General features: G+C 41.7%; 1 protein-coding gene across 5 annotated transcripts in view; it reads right to left on the reverse strand.

The window, feature by feature from the left end:
• Positions 1–21,166, reverse strand: part of FRY (FRY microtubule binding protein) — a 235,717-nt gene that overhangs the window by 142,329 nt on the left and 72,222 nt on the right. For 3 of the 5 annotated variants that reach the window (XM_072361600.1, XM_072361599.1, XM_072361603.1), the window contains exon 1: positions 20,275–20,984. The exons of the other annotated variants lie outside the window; for them this stretch is intronic. In XM_072361600.1, the coding sequence (XP_072217701.1) occupies positions 20,275–20,344 (70 nt within the window). In that variant the 5' untranslated portion in view covers positions 20,345–20,984. Of the gene's footprint in view, positions 1–20,274; positions 20,985–21,166 lie in introns of those variants that run through there. 5 annotated transcript variants of the gene reach the window in all.

The following is a 21,166-nucleotide window of genomic DNA, read 5'->3' on the forward strand; positions in this document are numbered from 1 at the left end:
GGTAAAGCACCAATTAGCTTGAAGTGATGGAGCTCAACCTGGCACCTCAGAAAGGCTGAAACTGTCTGTTTTGTTTTACTGTGCAGCAGCAGCCTTCTGGCTGTCATGTTCCAGCTGCTGGCATGTTGGTACAAAGCTTTGTAATTCACATATGGGCATCACAATTCTGCACGGGAGAGAGGCAACTGATAGAAGACCTCACAGAACAAAGTGGAGGGTGGCACACACTTTCTTCTCTTGCAACAGAGCACGGCTGTGTACACAGGGGACTCGAGAAGGGCAACAGCCAAAACAAACAAACGTACAGGAAATCCTGTTGAATATGACCACCCCCTTTCCACAGTCCTTTTCACTGACTTGGCAAAACTCCTAGTAACTAAGATGCAAGATGTAGACTTTCCCTCTCTCCCTTTCCTGAGTTACTGCTCAGAGTTTGTGCTGCTTAACAATGCTCCCGGGGTTCTCATCTCAGATCCCTGCAAGACATCTGAGTGATGCAGGGAAGCAATCCAGACCTCCCAGCCCATTCTCTTCGCTCATCATTTCTTTTTCTGCTTCTTCTTTCCCAGATTTTTGCTTTCTTATTTGCACAAACTGTAGCTCATGAGCTGAAGACACGTGAGAATCTAGGCATATAACACAGAGAAACATTTTTAGCTGGGTTTATTTTATCATTTGCTTAGTTGGTTTTACGATTAAAGAATAAAAAAGCTGAATGACATGGGAGAGTCCCAAAGAGATTTCCAATTACCGTCTGAGCGTTCCATCTGGGGGTGACTTCTCAGTAAAGGAAATATATTTATTGCCTCTGATGGGATCCAAGTCAAACATAAATCATTTTCAGCTTCTGTGCTTTATACTGTAAAGAAATGCTGCCTCTTTGGAGACTGGCTTGATAATAACTATACGGGTGCCTTTCCTATATGACTTCAAATGCTTTGTTATCTTTACTTGTTATCCCAAAACTAAAAGTGGCTTTAGAATAAGGGTGGTAAGATCTAATCAGATCATCGTTTTCAAATGAGCAGATTAAAGATTTTAAAATAATTAAATAAAAAGCATTGCATTTCTGAAACTCCGCCAGACTCTCCTTGTGCTCCAGTTCTGATTAAAAAACTCTTAAGTAAGGATGTTACATTCTTTTATACTTTTTTATAAGCAAAGCTTAAAACCTCCCCTCCGGTTTCAGTGAATGAGAAAATAGCTTCCTGTATGTTTTTCAGATGGATGTTTTGTTGGGTTTGCTTTCCTTTTAGAGACACAGAGATGAAGATATTCTGTCATTTTGTGGCTGATGGGTGTTAGCAGAAGAATTATTTTTAGGGAACTTGGAAGAGCGCCGAGGAAGCACAAGGCTACAAGAATCCGAAAGAGACAAAATGGTAACTTCCAAAAGAAGGATGAGCAAACAGGGAGGATGTGACCTGCATCTCCCATCCCCACACAATTTCTCTTGGAGAGAGGATACCTTTCTTCCTCTTCTTAAATGTTTTACAGTAAAACTGTGAGAGCATGGGCTCTCACAAAATGGAATATTGAAAAGACATTAAATGCTTGCACTCTTGTCCTGTTTCAGTTTAAACATTTACCTCAGAGGTAGAATCAGAACCTTTTGTGAATTTTTCTGTCTATCAATCAGTCTGCAATGCCTTTTCCAAACTACAGACAAATGTTGGTTTGTGCTGATAAAAATCGTGTGAGGGCAAGCTTAGGTTGGATATTAGGAAGCACTTCTTTACAGAAAGGGTAGTTAGGTACTGGAATAGGCTCCCCAGGGAGGTGGTTGAATCGCCATCCCTGGATGTGTTTAAGAGCCGTTTGGAAGTGGTGCTCAGGGATATGATTTAGCGGAGCGTTTTTAGAGTTAGGGTACTGCTTAGGCTGCAGTTGGACTTGGTGATCTTCAAGGTCTTTTCCAACCTGGGTAATTCTATGATTCTATGATTCTCCTGCAAATGCATGATCTGAACAGTCCTACTGACCTCTGCTTATGGCTAAGAGTTGATTTCCTGTAGGTTTTTGCTTATTTCACACTGTAAAAATTATGAAGTAATCTTTAAACTATTGTGTTTCAGAATGTAGTACTACAATGGAGAAGAACCTTTAAAACTGTAACCACTTCCTTGACCACATTTCCTGATGTACCTAATTGCCACCTTTTAGGAAAGGCTCAAATTTAGCCACTTACAAGCTAAATATTGAGTTTAGCCAAGCATCAAGGCTCTGGGTAAACTAAGTGAAGAGAGACTCATGCTTTGAGATGATTCAGAAAATCTTTCTTAGAGTCTTCGCTTAAGACAGAATAAATCCCTTTCTAGTGATTGCCAAGGAAGAACTAACAACAAAGACAGGCATCCAAGGCTGTTAAGAGACAATTGTCATTCTCAGTCTCTAAACTCTCCAAGAGTATCTTGTACAAACCAAACTGAATCACACTGCATTTCAGCTGCTGTTGGCTAGGCTTCATATCACTGATTGTGTGGGTGGAAAATGGCACAATAGCAGGAGTAAACCAAGCTGCGAGCTGGCACTGTAAACTCGCAAACAAAACCTCTGCAGGACAAGAAAACTTCTACAAAACGTTATGAAGCTTTCTGTAATGAAAGCACAGTAGAGATTTTTGTGAATCAACACTAGCATGAAAATAAGTCAGACTAATCCACTCATATTCTCCCCTACAACGCAGCACACAAAGTAACATTTATACAAAGTTTTGCAGCCAAAATCAGGATTAATAACTATGATCAGTTCTCTACTCTTCCTTTTGATTCAATCATTATTGTTACTACTGCAGCAGCACACTCACAGCATTGTCTGTCTTCTATACTGAATTAAACACTATTTGGCCTCTGCTTAGAGGAAACCAAACACACAACCATCAGCACATCATCTCTTATTAGCCATACACTATTACGATGCTGTAATGTCTAATAACTCTTATTAAGAATATATTAACAGCTCTTCCTTTGAAATGTGAATTCCCTGGTTTCTTAGCCATTACAGCAAACATAAATATTTGCTGCTTTACTAGACTCAGATCCCAGGTTCTAAGTATTTCTCCTTGTGTTTCAAAATACATAAAGAGGAAGACAAGAATGACTTTACCATCTACAATAGCTCAACGAAGCTTTTTGGTTGTCTAGCTCATCTACAGCTGCTAAGTGAAAGACTTTCACTTGAGCAGATCAGTGAAGCACGTGGGCTTTAGCTGGGACAGGAATATATACTGGGCAGCTGCAAAAGCCCCACACAAGGGGGACAGGAACACAGACAGGACACTGATCTCCTGCTGGTCAGGGAGCCATTACAGAAATCTCCTTCCATATATAGAAATGTCTAAATGTTGCTAAAAGTTACTGCCAGAAATACATTATTGAACTGTTGTTCATTGTCTCACCTGCTCATAAAGATGACACAAAATAAGCTAGGAATTGATGAGAGAAGGCTTCAACTGAAACAAACTAGAAAGAACATTTTATTTCTGAGTTCTGCTCCTGCACAGTTCTGGTGACCCTGTGATGCCAGAAGACTGGGGATGGGATTTCCTGCCCTCACTCAGAAACCCAGGAGCATCGCACGTAACTGAACCACACATTTACGCTTTCCTGTAGTCAAAGGCAAGGAAAAGACACCCGCAGAGATGAGCCCTACATCGGTTAGTTAGGAGAATAAAGAAAGGTTCCTAGGCTGATTATCTGATTTTCCAAATACTCCAACACCTTGAACACTGAGAAAACCTAATGTCTCAGAAAAACCTAAGAGCTTAATAACTTCTGAGAATCACGAACAATTGTTTTTATGGGATATTAAAAGGGACATGCAATATTACAGAGGGGTGGGACAAAACTTACATTGTAATAGTCTTTTGTAAGTGTCCATGAGGACAATCCAGGCAGCTGTAACACAGAGAGCCTGATCTTCCCTCGGGAACAGATGCTTTGATTCGTAAAGAATGAAAGTATTCCAACACAAAGCCATAAGCACGGGTTTGTGGAAAGTAGATTTTATTATACTAACTGTATCTTGTTATGAGATGATAAACTTGGTTAACAAACTGAAAAGAGGAGTCTTGTATTTCTATTCTATAACTGGATTGGTATCTTACCAAATTGCAAAATGAGAACCACAAAATCAATGTATTATAATAAGAACAAGTTAAAAGCTAGATAACAAATACTTCTGACATTGCTTAAGAGGGAATCATACCCTAATGCTTCTAGTGAAGTTACAAAGATCACTTCTCAGTCATGTACTACTTACATGACTGATGAGCAAAGAAGAAACAACACATTTCTATGGAGTTTACAGGCAAAACAGATTCAATGGTTGACAGAAAATCAGTAAAGCAGTCATTGTAATTTGAATAGCATTAGAAAAACTACATGCAAGCATATAAGAGAGATTAATTCTAACACATACAGAATTGCACATCCAGAAAGAAAGAATGCATGCCACAGGGACAGAATAACGCTTTCTATTCCTGGGAAGCACTGATTATGAAAAAGGCCTGAGACCAGGATGACTAATGTGTTGAAAACAGGCTGCTATTCTTGTGACCTGAAGAGCTATGGAGAGCCTTTTCAAGCAGGATAAACAAAGCAAAAACAGGAAACCTCTACTGCTGCACTGCCAGAGTCTTTGCAGCAGCAGCTGGATGCTCAGTCCCATTCTGGTGTCTGCAACTTGAGAAAGATGCTGATGAACTCGAGGACATTCAGGAAAAGCAGCTGTAATTAATTACTGGAAAACTTGTCTTAAAGGTTAGATTAGTTTGACCATGAAAAAGTTTCTGGGTCATTTAATCAACTTCTCTAATGCCAGGATTCACCTATTTGCAGACACAGCGAGCTACTCAATCAAAAATGCCTTTTTAGACAATACAATCAGCCGTAATTCATCACACAGCTCATCTGAACTGCACCCTGTCTGCTGGACATCAGGAAAGCTTCATTTGACTGGGTCAGGTGCCACAAGAACCCCAAAGATGCCTGGAGATGATGTGAGAGGATTTCCATGCCTGCTAAACACAGAAAAGTAACAGAACTGCTGATAGACAGCTCTTCATTCATTGACATTCAATGGCTGGAATTTTGAACTAGACAAATGCATTAAAGAAGTTAAACAGAAAAGGAAGGAAATTAACTACAGAAAATACCATTAAGCTGGTGCTGATTCCACCATCAGTGGAAATTTAAGCTTTTGGTTTTTTTTTCTTTGAAAATGTTCTTTAGCTCAAACAGAGATTAATTCAGAGAAGCCATAAAGCCTGCTCTATGGGGAGAGCAGATTGGATGACACAATGGTTTTTCTGGTTGTGTAATTTATGACTCGTTGAATACATTGGTAGAAAACATATCACTGAGAACAATCTTTCATTGGTAAAAGGATGATACAGATGTTCTAAGAAGGATTCCTTTATCTCTAATCCACAACATATCACAAAACAAATGTCTGAATGCCTATCAGTACCTGATTTTCCTTTGTACATCCAAGTATAAACGTAACTTCTGTGATCAGAGAATCTAGACTAGACCTGAAGAGAACATTAGAAACAGAACAGAACCAACCCCACAAATACACAAATGATTTTCTAAGTAGGTATAGAACCAAGAAGTTATTTCAAAGGAAAGACTGTAGACAGTGGCAATGTCGTTTCATAAACTGTTCTTACCGTAAATTCTATTAGTTCCAAACATCAGATGGGACATCACTTCTCATCAGACACAATGATGAGCTATATTAGCATAATGGGCTGTTATTCCCAGATCCATGTGATTCATGGCAACCCACTGATAATGAATGGCTTTGTTTGGGTGTCAGTAAGAAAGTGTGTACAAAACTATATGAAGCACAAACTTCAAGTACCTGAAATGGTGCACAAGGCTGTTAAAAAATTAGGATTTTAAAGACTAACATTGACATTTTTTCCATATACACAGGAAAAAGGGGCTCTGACATTATCAGTACGTCCTCTATCTTTTCAGCCAACCATCACCCTGGTGGGGACTGAGCATCACTGAGACACTGCCAGTCGTTGCTTCAGTCAACCAAGCACTTGGGTGTTTAAACCTTACACATAGGGCAGAAACCAGAAAACTGATCCAAGCAATGAGCTCCCAATGGGATCCAGCACTGCCAGGCTGCTGGGCCCAGCACTCCTGCAACCACAGCCCCACAAGGCCCTCACACGCTTGGACAGTGTACCCAGTGTGCAAAGCAGAGCAGAGAACTCCTGCTTTTGTAAACTGTCTGTAACCAGTATTTACACAAGAGTTTAATGGTTACAGAACTCACCCAGAACACGGCAGCTTTGGGTTAAACACCTAGTGAAACTCCAGGGTTTTTGAACTCTTACCTTCTAGGTAAGCATTTATTTTCTGGCCATCAACTGGAATGTTAAGGATTAGCCATGCCGCACCTGGTCAGGCTTTGTCAAATCTGAAGAACAAATCCAAAGCACAAACCCAGTGCACTTTGAATTAGAGACTAAATGTAACAGCAAGCATGGCTCTAGCTCAATCGTTGTCACTCACAGTGAGTAGCAACTAAACAATTACATGATTTATTTAATCACATTAAAATTCACATGAAATAAAAAAAGTATTTGGGCAAGGGAGGGCCTACATTTGTAAATTACTTCTATTCTTGCCCTTGTCTGTGTTACCTGTATTGCGTGACTGGCCCCAGACCAGATCCTTCACATACTTTTACCTATTTTCTGGGGTCTGAGTCATGCTAAATGATTTTGGACTATTAAAACCAAGATACTTCAGAGCACAAACAGGAGTTGTGGCTTTGGCTGCCTTCTGAACACAAAATACAGGCGGTGATAGTGGAATTCACATGTCTCCAAAGACCTCCATAAATTGAATGGTGCTTCTGGAGCATGTGAGAGTGCCTTGCACTCTTACACACACTTTGGAGTCTACCTCTTAGTCTTATCCATCTTCCTCTCTCTCTCTCTTTCTTTTTTAAATACCCATTTGTTGTCCTGCAAAGCAGAACAGTGGGTAGGACAAGAACCAGCCTCCAAGGTGAGGAACTGCTCTGGACAAAGAGATTTCTGTTTTGGTGCACTGTATCTTCACAAATTCAATGTCACCGTGCAACAGGGGAACAACATGTAAAAAATACAGGGGAAATTTTAAATGTTATTATGTTAACACTGTGATTCTTATGTACTCAGTCCAGATCAGTCAGGATCAAGCTACTAATCCAGACTAAATCAGTCTTTTGCATGGGATAAAAAGATTCTGGGATGGTGAATTTTCACTTGAATTAATTTATTATATCCTCCTTCACTCTAACCAGGAGTAAATGCTGCATTTGTAACAATAACATTTGTCACACGTTATTTTCTTTGCTTTCAAAAAGAGAATGAATAAAAATGTGGAAGGATTGCATTGAACCACACTATTTTAAAGAGCCTGGGTACATTGAAATTAACCCTCACATATAGCAGGCACATCCATCAGGAAAACCACATGGATGGATCCTCTCTCCTGCAGTCAGACCCAAACTAATTGGCCCTACTCTCCATTTAAGTGAAGGCACAGAGAAAATGGGACTCAGCATTTTGTGTATGTGTCTGCTTCACCCTGTTTTCATCCCACTGTTTAAAGAAACACAATTACCTCATTCATGTACTTATACAGATTTCAGACACATATATCAAGTATGTTCACTTGCTCTTTAATTTTGATTTATGTACAAAAATGTGTATGTCCATTTTCCAGCACAGAGAGGAATTCACACTCAAATGGCCACCTTAGTCACTCAACAGACAGAAACAAACCTTTCATTTACTTTGCCTGTAGTGACAGAAGAAGACAGAAGAATAAAGACAGAAGCACCAAATGAGCCATCCTTTGCCAACTAATGACAGTAAGGGCAATGTCAGCCACACATGGTTTAAAGCAGAAGAAAAAAAGAGACTGAGGGAGTGTTATTGTCATCGATCACTGATCATTTATGTTATGAGAAATTTCTGAAGGCCTTTTCCTGTACTAACAAGCAAAATACACTAGGTATGTTTATACACACACACACATCATATATAGATTCATATCTCCCAGCCAAATGTTTCAAGTGCTCCTTCTGTAAAATAGGTAAGCAGGTTCAACTGTACAATATCTCAACTTGAAATATCACTTCTGGATTTCATGTAATAAAAAATAAAAGTTTGTGGCAATAAATCATGCCCTGAGGATATAAATACAAATATACATGTCTAACTTTCAATGGATGGCATTTAAGTGAGGCAAGCTTTACTAGCATGTACAGATAATCTTGAAATTCGGTATGTAAATGTTTAGGATATGTGCTTGCTATGTAAGAAGAACCCACTAGCATTATATCTCCATTTGTGCATACATCAGAAAAATACTTAATTGAAATAACTGGCACCAACTTTGTAGAAACTACTTCATTGCTTTGCCGGAAAATTAGTGCATAATGTAATAACAGTCTGTATGGTGAACTAGAAACAATGGTATTCATTTCAGGCAGAAAGTTGTGGTAAATATGGATTGATTTGCTAAGAAGTTGCTAAAACTAAACAAATCTCAAAGTTGCCAGTAGTGTGACGCTCCCATTCTTTCCATAAAGGATTAGTCAAAGAAATGAAAAAAAGCCCTTGCTTGTAATTGCCATTCCCAGCAGCTCTGCTGAAGCCCACAGAGCTCAGGATTTCTCACTATGGGCACAGCACAGCTGGGAATTTGCACAGATGCAGCCAGAGAGGTGCAAGTACCTCTCACTGCGGTCACAGAAGGCAGTCAACCCTTTGCTTTCCAGTGAAGAGCTATCACTTGCAGTACAGTTTAATTCATTTGAATGTTCTCATCCATTTGCTTTTTCTTTGCAGATACTTACATACGTTAATTATCACAGTGCCACCAATATACTGTTTACCTCATTCCAAATCCCTAAAGCAGCTACAAAGTCAGAGTCCATCCCTGCAGAACACAACTGCTCCCCTCCCCTGGCAGCCCCTCACTCACGGGGCATGCTGTGCAGGCAGGAGCAGGCCTCACATCTGAGATCTGTGCCTGGTAGAGGACTCTGTCTCTCACCTCCCTCATCTGCAGGCTGCTCTCTCTTGACTCTTGGAGCCTGGTTTCAGGCTGTGTTTCTTCCACCTCAGGATCCCTATCCCAGTTCAAGGCTCCACTTTGCCATTTTACTTGCCCATCCTAACACACTGATCTTGTCTACCCAGCTACCCAATCCCAGTCCCATCCCTGCTACTCTCCATAGCCTTTTGCCCCTCTCCGGTCTGCCCTTTGCTGGCTCTCTTTCATGCCCCTTTACTTCATTTCCACTCCCACTACCAAGGAAACATCCATTTCCCATTTCCAATTCCTCCTCCATGACAAATCTGCCTCTTTTCCCTTCATCCTTGGGAGCACTCCTTATTGGGCTTTTAAAGGAATTCACTCCCCTCCACCGTTGGTTTCTGTCTGCATTCACCTCCACAAAGCAGCTGGCAGCAGAGCTCCTGTTCCTCACTCATTCCCTTGACCAACAGCGAGAGAATTCTTAACACTGACCATGCTGGGACTCCAGTCTCTATTAACAATTTTGACTTAAAAATTCATCGAAGCATCAATTCTGATTACTCCAGAATATTCCAGTATTACTTTACTTGCCACAGAAGGCTCCAGTTTCCCGTAGAGCCAATAACATAGAATGGCTTGGGTTGAAAAGGATCTCAAAAAGGTCATCTAGTTTCAACCCCCTGCTATGTGCAGGGTCGCCAACCACCAGACCAGGCTGCCCAGAGCCACATCCAGCCTGGCCTTGAATGCCTCCAGGGATGGGGCATCCACAGCCTCCTTGGGCAACCTGTTCCAGTGCGTCACCACCCTCTGTGTGAAAAACTTCCTCCTAATATCTGCCGTTCCCCCCTCCTGTTTGTATGCTCCCTTCAAATAGTGGAAGGTCGATAAAATCTACCCTGTCCCTTCCTTCTTGAACATGACAGACAAATAAGTAAAAATAATTACAATTTTACATTTCATTTTCCCCTTGAAAAAAAATCCATCTTCTATTCTAGAAATACTTGCTAAAGATTTGTAATGGACAAGCTGATGTTATTTAGTTATTTAGTTGTGTTTTTTTTTTAACTGAAAACCTCCAATTTTTGTACTTCAAAAGCAGTACTTTCAATCTCTTGCTCCTTGGAGAATTACTGTTTGTGAACAAGTTCTCATTGCAGTAAAGAACAGATACATTGCTTTGCCATGTTTTTCTTCATATGAACAAAAATCAAGATAACCACTATGTGCTTGATGATCAGACAGCTGGAGCACCTCCCATACAAAGACAGGCTGAAGGAGTTGGCCTTGTTCAGCCTGGAGAAGAGAAGGCTGCGGGTTGACCTCATTGCAGCTTTTCAGTACCTAAAGGGAGCCTACAAAAAGGAGGGGAGCCAACTCTTTGAAAGGGTAGATAACAGCAGGACAAGGGAAAAAGGTTTTAAGCTGAAGGAGGGAAGATTCAGGTTGCATGTCAGGGAGAAGTTCTTTACTATGAGAGGGGTGAGGTGCTGGCACAGGCTGCCCAGAAAGGCTGTGGATGCCCTGTCCATGGAGGCCAAGTTGGATGGGGCCCTGGGCAGCCTGGTCTGGTATTAAATGGGGATGATGGTGGCCCTGCCTGTGGCGGGGGGGTTGGAGATTCATGATCTCTTCAACTGGGGATCCCTTCCAACCCAGGCCATTCTATGAATCTGATTCTGCTGATCCCAATGGCACACAGATAAAGTGTGAGCTGAAGTTATTTGTCTCAAACATAACCCTTCAAAGAAAAAGAATTATAGTTAAGTAATTTTCTCCTCACTTAAGGCATCAGTAGCAACAAATGCACACCCTGTGGAAATGAAAATAATCCGAAGACATTACCATTTTAAAATTACTACTTATGGCCAATTAAAAATCTCATTATAAATAATAACTAGTTGAGTCATGAGTCACAGTGTGTTGTTTGGCTACCAACAATCTGGAAAAAGAATGGTTCTTGCAGCAAAGTTAAAGAAGATGGGGTTATATTTCCAGTTCCAGTCCAGGTTGCAAGTGTAATCTTGTGCATCTTGGTTAATTTCTCTGTCTTAATTTGCCCAGTAATACGAATAAAGAACTCATACTCTACCTTGCATGTGCATGTAATAATGCTGAAAGAATTCAAGTCTGTAAAGCTTCCAGATGGTACGGACTGTATGAGTATTATAATAACATACACCTTTGCAAGATATTCGCATCAGTTTTCCTGCATCTGAACTAATGAATGCCAACTGTCATCAATACTGCAAGTTTTGGGCACATTCCCTTACAAAAGGGTGACTGCAGCTTGTTTCATGGTTGGGGCATTTACAAAGGCTTTCACAGCATGGATTTTCTTATTCCTATGAAGCCTATGCTGTCGTTTTTCTTTACTCTTCACTATCTAACAGCCTCACTTTACAATTTCTGTAGGAACTTTGTAACTTTACCCGTCCTTGATTTTTTTTTTTTTTTTTTCTAGATTTGGTCAATGTACTCAAAAAAGGCAGTAGACTGAATAAGCAGAAAGGAGGCTAAATTGATTCTAAGGGGCTAAATTGCAAAATATGATGTCAGGTATCTCAAACTGCTTTCAACACGTGACAATTCTGCAATCCTCACAGATTAAATCTGATTCTGAAAATATACAACCCACTACTGTGAATATATGCAGAAACAAACCTATCTGCAGACTTCTCATGGAAGAACATTGAGTAGAAATCTATACAGTTATCCTTCTGATTAAAAAGGCAAATTGATCCGGATATTTAAAGACATTCATAAATAACAATCAGAAATGCAGTAAGAAAGATAATTACTCGTGGTTCTACTCAACAAAACTTGTTCAAGGGAATCAATATCAAAACAAATAGATAAACAGCCTTCCTTTGAAGTTTAATTTACTCCATGTACAAACTGAGACTCTTCAAAGCCACAGAGAGACACAGGAGAGTTAAATAGCAGGAGATTAGGAGCAAATGTTAGTATAACAATCGTGGTTTATGAGAGAATTCCTGCAAAACAATACCTTTGGCAGACTCCTGTGCTGAGTCAGGCACTACTGTTACTTAAGAACTCAAAGGAATACTTATATGAGTCTTTCGAAGTCTTTCCGAATAAAACTAAAACCAACTCTAACTTCACAATCAGAAATAAAACCTCTGCAGTAGCCATCTTTTCATCAATTCCTGCATGATACTAAACCATCTAACATTGTCACATTTAGACTATGCGCAGTTCATGTCTTTCAACCCCCTTGCAGTTGCCTCTTTACTTGCATGCATTAGTGCATCATTTGACAGCAAAATTCTGGACGTACAGAATGTATTCAGGATGAAGACTGGATATCTGTCCCTCACATGGGTCTGGTCTCTTTACATCTGAAATTTCTGCTAAAGTTGCAACTACATACTTAAGCCTCTTACCAGGGATCCGTTTCCCTGGAGTCAACTGATGTGTGTCACTGCAGAAATCCCACAAGATTTACAAGACAACATTCGGGTTTCTCTTCAGGCCTGAAAAGCACCCCAAAGTCTCCCTGCTGAGCTGTGGAAAAGCTGAAACTCAGAGGTGGCCCTGCAATTGCACCGACGACCTTGACATATGTGCACAAGCACCAATGCCAGTGGTAGTCTCTCCATATTTGTGACCTTTGTATTCCTCATGAAGGAGGAAGCAGGCAGCACTTGACAGCTCGGTCATGCCACTGCTACTTGGCTCAGAGCAAAGCACAAGGCCTGTGTTTCTCAGATGGGTTTTCATTCAGCCACCTGCTTCAGCTGGCTTTGCTGTCAGCTTTGAAGAGAAAACCTTTGTCATCCCTCAGCTGTGAATGTTATTATAATTTGGACTATCTCTGCACCCTCATCGCATGCCTGGGCAATGTGTAGAAATTCTTTCTTTGTAAACAAATCCTTGCTGCCACCTCCAATATACTGCCTTCTTAGCACTGAGCTCAGTCATAAGGAACCTGATAAGCCAAGCTGGTCTCCACAGGTGACTGCCTGCTTCCCTGCGGACTGGCATGTCCCACTCTTGCACTTGGAAGATGCTGTTCTCAGGGACCTGGCAATTTTCCTGAGCTCTGTTGGCCTTCAGAGATGCTTCCCATGGGACCTGATCTAACAGGTCAGGTTCGTGAATATGCTGAAAGCTTCTCCCCTCAACTCCACAGTTTGTATTCTGACACCTTCTTTCCTCACTTTCCTCAGGATCTTGAACTCCAACCAGTTCTTCCTTGTTAGTGAACAAAATATCCAGCTGTGCATCACCAAGACGTTATTCCTCAGACTGGATATTAGGACAAATTTCTTCTCTGAAAGACTGACTGGTCAGGTGCTGGAATGGACTGCCCAGGGAGATGGTTGAGTCACCATCCCTGGAAGTGTTCAATAAATGTTTAGATGTGGTACTAAGAGACATGGATTAGTGGGGTTATATTGGTGGTAGGTGTACGGCTGGACTGCATGATCTTGGAGGTTGCAAATGATTCTATGTTGGCGATCCTATGATTCCTAGCACCCTTGAAGAACATTTTTGACTGCTCGTGTCCCACAGTTTCAGAGAGGCAGCAAGAGGTTAAAATTCCCTGTGTGAACCAGAACCTGCAATTCACTGCCTTTCTCGAGTTGTCTCAGTAAGATTTTGTTTTGTCATCAGGTGGCCTGTAGCAGATTCCTGTCATCACATCGCCCTGAAAGTCACAGGACTGCAGGATCACAGAACAGTTTGAGTTGGAAGGGGCCCCGAAGACCTTACAGTTCCTAACTCCCTGCCATAGGCAGGGACACATCCCACTATAGAAGGTTGCCCAGGGCATGCGGTAAAGGCCTCTCTTCTGATTCTGACCCTCAAACTCTCAGATACTGTCATCCACCCATCCCACAGAAGAACTCTATACTTATGAGAAGCTTCTTCACCTGGACAGCAGCTTCTATTCTTCATTTTCCCAGGAAGTCCTCCCCGAAGAGCCTGTACCTACTATCACAGAGCTCCAGCTATTAATCCCATGCCTGTTCAGTCCCGTAAGCTCTAGTCCCTCCTGCTTGTTTTCCAGACTGCACATATTTATATACATACACTTGAGGTGGCTGTCCCTTCATCCTGTTTTATAGTTCCTGAGATCTCTCTTGTTCCCACTACTCTGCATCCTTTTCTCCCCACTACTGAACTGTAGCTCCTTTCACTGTCATTCCTAGTTTCAGGCTGTCAGCAGGTTGATAAGACTGTTGGCAGATGTCTTACCCAGCTTCATTGTACTACTAAGTGTCCTTCCACTTAAAATATGAATAGTATAAGAACTTAAAATATCTGTCTGAAAGAGTTGCTGTGAAGTTTGAACACAATACTTAGTATTCCTTTCAGCTGAAGCATAAACCAAAGGATTCAGAGGAAAGAGATGGGATTTTCCTTCTACACACAATTGATTCAAATCTAGTTTAGACAATGGCAGTGAATGAAAAATCACCTACCGACAAATAATTCAGCTGTCTACCTCTGTGAAATTATTCTGCAGACCAAATCTGTCACTGAAACAACAGTAGCAACAAGAACGTCACTGCTGATGTGTTAAAGCAGAGGAGGGGATGCAAAAGTTAGATTGGCCTGGGGCATGAACTAGATAGATAGGCAGGGAAGAGGGGAAACTTAAGGAAGTAAATATGTTTCACCAGCTCAACAAATCTAAGAGCAAGAATCTGCCAGAATCACCTCCTGCTCCCAGCCATGTATCCATGTCTGGCAACTACAACATTTTAGGCTGTTCATCTGTCAAGATATTAATTCTATGGGGAGATACAGAGGCAGAATAGGAGTGGGAACAAAGGGTACAAGGACAAGAGGCTGGGGTGGGACCGATCCTTCCAGTCGAAGCTTCTGCAAATCCACATCTGCTGCAGTGGGCTCAATCCCCACAGGAAATCAGTCTTTAGGGCTACCAAGTCCCTTGCAAGTCCCTTACTAATGGCTTACAAAGCTCAAGAATGAATAACATAAATCATATCGCACAAGCACAACCAGTCACATCTCTGGAGATGCAGAGACTTTTTCCTACTTGTCACAACGGAAATACATGGAAGAATGTCTGCCATATTAATGAGCGCATCAGAAGTGATAGAAGTGCGTATGAAATGTTATTTCAGCTTTTGCTAGTGAAAATGTCCTTCACTACTTAACAACAGATATTTTTTGTATGGTTTATACACCTAAGGTAACCTGTACGTTATCATTTCCTTTCATATACCACTGCTTTTTCTTTGAAAAACCAAAGATATGTTAGTTCTTTCCATGGTGCTTTGAGTAGTCGCTGTACTGGAGAAAAAAACCAAACTCTTGGTAATTTGATAAACCAAGACCACTGCAACATCAGATATCACAGCCTGACCACTCAAAGTGGATACCAATATTATAACAGCTGTCTTGTTTTACAACAAATGAAATGATTTGAATGTAATGGCACATCTACCAGTACTTAGTAGATGTAGTTTATGCTCAGTCTCCAGACTACGTTTTGAGAAAAGGACTGAAGATTAGCCACAAAAATTCATGTTCTAAGGCAGTACTCAAACTATTTATAGATGCTTATGACAATAATTCAAACTTCTCAAAGACAAGCAATCTAATTCTGTAAATAAACTGGATTTTGCAATAGGGCATTTCTGATTCTTGCATCCTTTTCTCCTCCTAATATGGTAGAAACAATTCTGGAAGGTCCTGAAGAGAACAACCATCATCAAAATAAACCAAAGTACTTTTTAAAAGATTTCCCATGTCCCCAGAGTCATAAAACTTCCACGTTTCCTTATTTCTGGGAGGAACAACGTCAAAACACGAGTTCTAAAATGGGAAACACCCAGAACACAAACAGTCCACTGTTTTAAAACCTCTTCCTACAGCCCAGTGGAGCAGAGGATCTGATCTGAAGATAACTACAAACTTGCACTGGGATACAACAGTGGCCACCTTTAGGCAGGTCATGTTTCTGCTGATAAGGGCAGACTACTTGAGCTGAAGAACATGTTAGTCACCCTAATTCTAGGCTTGATGCAGACAGTGATCAAATATCCACTGTCCAAGCCTGAGTTAAGGTCTGAGCAGACCAAGCCTTCATCCAGCGGCTCCCTAATGGTGAAGGCCATAGATGTGGCCAGCCTTCTCCAGGTGTACTGGCATTGACACCTCAGCAGCCAGCAAGAGAAGTTCAAAGCACGGTTCTATCCCGGGCTCAGTATCCCCACCAGAACCAGCCTGTTGCTCAAGTCAATGTGGCCACACATCCTACTTGGCTTGGGCTACTTCCCAAGCAGCAAGTCACCCACCAGCAAAAGGCAAGAGGTAATCCCATCCCTGTCAGATGAATTTTGTCTGTATAAAGGGTGAATTTTACTGCGGAGTGTATCACATTATTTTAATGAAAGATTAAGTTTACTTCTTTAATTCCTGCTCTGACACAGTAGAAACATTGCTTCAGAAGCTCAACATCATATGGATGACCATTTGGCAGCCAGCAGGCCCTGGGGAGGCCCACTGGATCTCAAGAACTTTCTCTCACACCTTAGACCTTCTGTCAAAACAACTTGTGTGGATGCTAGCCCCACGTTCAGCTTGGTGCACCAGCAGTGAGAAGTTCAGCTGGCACAGGTCCTCCAGGAATACTCTGGAATGCTGATGTGTTTGAGCTCCGCAAGCAACAGCTTGTGCAGATGTCTATGTGGTCCCAGGATGAAGCTGTCTCTGACGTTACCAAGTGGCTTTTGACAGCCACTGTTACAGGGACCAGGCACATGGGGGTACAGAGAGATGGAGGTACAGGAGGAGGATGGAGCAATGGCTGTGTACAGCACCAAATATAGAGTGTCATTGTAGGGGGATTTCAGTTCAGAAGTGTGGCTACTGTGGAAGAAGATACAGAAGCACAGGCCTGAAGTCCCAGTACTGAAAAAACCCTTAATCAGAATCTCAATTACATATAAGGGCCCTGTAAAAAAATAAATAAATGTATAACATTCAAAAGTGAATAATTCCAAACCACTGAGAAACAAGTGCTGTCATCCTTCCATCCTACAAGAAGCCGCAAATAATATTCAAATGCTCACTATGCAAAATGTGCCCCCTCATCTCATTATATGAGTCACCTTTAAACCTATCTCTAGTAACTAGGAGACAATGCAGTGCAGCTTCTACCAGCCCCCATTGCAGCTGACCTGTGGGAGCACAAGAGAGCCATCCAGATCTTGAGTCTTGCTTTCTTCCAAGAAGAAGTGTAAACATAACTGCAGGTATAACTACAAACTGAACAAACCAGAATTTACTACTGATTTCCCTACACTTTAATGTTACTGCAGCTTATTGTAGTTTTATTTTAAAGCACTTCCATTTTTAAGAAAATCTCAAACCACAAAAGGTACCACCTAAAACAAAATGCTGAACATCTTCTATCCAGAGAATCCTTACTCTGATTGCATCTCCAGTGCATTACAGGAATAGCTTTCAGACCTGCATGGCGTGCACTGTATCTTATTGACACGTACAGAACAGAAGTCTGTTCTGAGAGATGCAGAAGGAGACTGCGAGGTCTCCGTCTGGTGGGGTGATTCAAAGGCCCAACTATGACTCTGCTTTTTTGCTGCCTAGGGAAAGCAGGGCATGCTCAATGAGAGCACACTACGGACTGTACCATCCTGATGAGAAGAGTTAACAGTTACCTCAAATGACCTGACTCCAATGCACATCAGTTAACTGATGCCTTAGCTGCTTGCTGAACAGCATGATAAACAAAGAATCATCCCAGATGAACATCTCTGCATAAGCTGTATGGCACTAACTGGAAATCCTGCCCCGAATTACAAGAATGTTACTTTTCAGAAGACCTTAGACAGGAAAATCAGAGCAACTGCCAACCATGTATACGTGCTTTACGGTATGGAACGAGCAACAGGTGCAGCTGGCAATCTATGTCACTGCTCCATGTTAGGTTAAAACACAAAGAAATGGAAATGACTGGTTTCAGCTAGATTATAAAGCACAGGAAGGATAAATACTATTTACGGCTACTGTTTTAAGGTGCCAATTCACAAAAGCATGTACGGATAGGACCTTTACTACTGTTACCATTTGAGCAAGATATATACTTAACCACCTGTGCCTTTTTTTTTCCTTTTGAACAGTACGTTAGACCTCTTCCGATTAGGTAAACATCCCAGCATAATTTATAGTTTGCTCCTGCTCCTGGGTATGCAGACACAGCACCTATTCTCTGAATAACATGTCCCTGTGCATGCATGTGCAGGCTTTGCAGCCGTTCTCCAAGCAAGGGAAGTGTTTTCCTCTGCTCCACCCAGCACATAACAGAGCTGAAGAAAGCCTTAGGTCTTTTGAACTCCCTGACGGCTTCTTATCAAACTGTTTGTTTTTCAGCTAGAAAGGATATGTACAGATTTATGAACACAGCCTTCCAGTCTAAAAGGAAAGAAACAAAAAGAATTGGCAACAAGTCAATCTGGATTAATTTATTCTATTTTCTCTTACTGTTTATTCAAATACAGTAGAAAGCGTGTTTCTCAGCTACAAGTATGTCAGAAACACCAATTATTCATACAGCTCCTCCATTTTTCTAAACCTATTTCACTTCAGGAGTTCTCATTTCAGACTAGAAACATCTTTGATATTTTGGAATACTTTCAACATCAACACAGAGGAGAAAAAAAGAAAGATTACAATGTTATCCTGCCCTTCATAATGGAGTAATTTGTCTATTATGTGCTGGTTTTACTCAAAGTTACAGCAGTAGATTACAAAAATAGCGGCAGAACCGATCAGAACTGATTTGATTTCTGCATCATGCCAGTGATTTGTTTTTCTTCTGTCATGAGCTGGGACTAGCCTGTTACAATGTGCTGTCACAACACACGCTGATGTTTTTGTTTGTTGATTAACATTAGACCAAAGAGGCGACTAAGTCACAAAATTCCCTTCCAGCCCTTGTGATGCTGACTTGAATGAATCTGCACAAAATAGGGCAGATAAGCAATGCTGCTTAGGTAATAGCATTATTCCCTAGTGGCTTCCTACTTGAGGCAGAAAAACAGATTCAAACAAGCACTACAGTGTTACTGAGGTTACAAATGACCTGGAAAAATAGAGTTCCTATGGATATCACTTAATGAAGACAAGCCCAGCATGTCACTTATCCACTGGTTATTTCTATTTCTTTGCCAGTATCCGGATACATGCCTTGCATGAAGCAGGTCTTACCATCCTGTTCATACCACAGCATTTTAATGTAATAGCCTATAATGCAGAAGTTATTATATTATAAATAACGATCAGAACCTTACTGCATATGTAACCAGGTTGGATTTTTCCAGAGACATCTTCTACTACCTTTGTAAAACAGTTAATTATAGAGATCTAGTACTGTTAATGCAAGCTCAGATGGAAAAGGAATATGCTGCTCATGTATTTTCAACAGTGGATTTGTTATAGTTACCCTTGGCCTTACATAATCGGAATATATTTGCATGCACTAAATGCTATTCAGAAATCTTACTACATTTCTCAAATTAGAAGAGTGATTGATTTAGACAGCAACAGACATCAGGAACAGCAATACTGAAAAGACCAAGGAAGACCAAAATGGCATTTGTTTACATCCTGCAGAACCCAGATTGGATGAGGTAAACAGATGGATCCTTTCTGGATGGAAATATTGCATAAGATTCTGAAATTAAGCACAGAGGGTGAGAAGCGCAGCTGTAAGTAGCTGATGTTTTGCTTTGCATCACATTCATCTAACGACTTTCAGACCTGAAGCGTAACCATCATATTTTTGTCCTGGGTGCACAATTAATAAATCCCAACTTCTGAGCAACGCCACACCCTCGTGATTAAGCAGCATTTCCCAAATATATTTAGATAAAGGCCGAACAAATCAAATAAACACGTAGGCAGGAAATGCTGTGTGGAATGCACTCCTGCAATGCACTGTCAGAGACAGCCAGACAGCAGCCTAACTTCAGAATTCAATCGAGCAAAATTGAGCATAATCTCATTACGGTCTTTGCAGTTAATGAAACCTACTGAAATCTGACACTCTGACTTTCAGAGCCGGCAAAAGCAAGATTAGATGGTTTACACAAAACAAACATACAGTAATGCAAAGATTTCAACCTTCAGGTTATCCTAGCTATTTAGCAAGCAATGCGTAATACGAAAAGATTACTCTTCCGCTACTCACTATTGCTCCAGGATTTCAGTAAATATTTGATACTGATTTCAAAGAAGCCTGAATCCTGCTGGCTAGCCATGTCTGCTGCATACAAAGAGGCTCCTCTAATTCTGAGCAGCTGAAGTGGCAGGTACTGTGTATGTAGCTGTGACTGTCACCAGTCAGTGATGTAAACGAGGGGTCACAGGAGGAAATGAAGTCTCCGCAGATCCACTTCTTCCGTTCATGGTAGGTAAGCTCATTAAAAAAAAAAAAAAAGCAGCTCAACAACAACAACAAAAACACACCACGAGGTTCCGTCCTTTGCTCTTCCTTCGGGGCTCGTACTTAATTGATCTGCGGAGGGTTTTAATCCCCCACGCCCTGAATGTGGATTTTCACGTATCGCGCTGTTCCAGCGGGCAGCTCCGCTCCGGCCGCTCACGGCAGCAGCGCAGCGCTCGTTCCATAAGCACAGCGAGAGCCTCCTGGGAAGGTGCGCTCGGCCGGCCTGAAGCTCTCTCCCATCGGCGCGTCCGCGTCTCCGCCGGCAAGCGCGGGGTCGGCTCGGAGCCCCTCGGCACACGACTGCCGTGCAGCCGCAGGAACCGCACGCGGACTGCTGCTCGGTAGGCAAACAAGAAGCCCTAACGAACCTCCTCTGCGCGATCTGCTCAGCTGCTCCCCTTCCGCCCGCCCGCCCGAGCGGCGCGCCGCGCCGTACAGCACCGCATCACGCTGCGGTAAAGCAGCGCTGCGCCCATCCATCTCATGGCAGTGACGTCTCAAAAACGGGGCTCGCCGCCAGCCCAGTTGCACAAGAGAAACACTTACAGAGCACAGAGACCGCTTAGGCTGGTTCTGTTTTTCTCTCCCAGCGACAGAGAAACGCGCTGTCATTTTTTTCGTGACTCTTTTTTCA

Source organism: Excalfactoria chinensis, chromosome 1 (genome assembly GCF_039878825.1).
Source record: "Excalfactoria chinensis isolate bCotChi1 chromosome 1, bCotChi1.hap2, whole genome shotgun sequence".
In the NCBI taxonomy this organism is placed as follows: Eukaryota; Metazoa; Chordata; class Aves; order Galliformes; family Phasianidae; genus Excalfactoria; species Excalfactoria chinensis.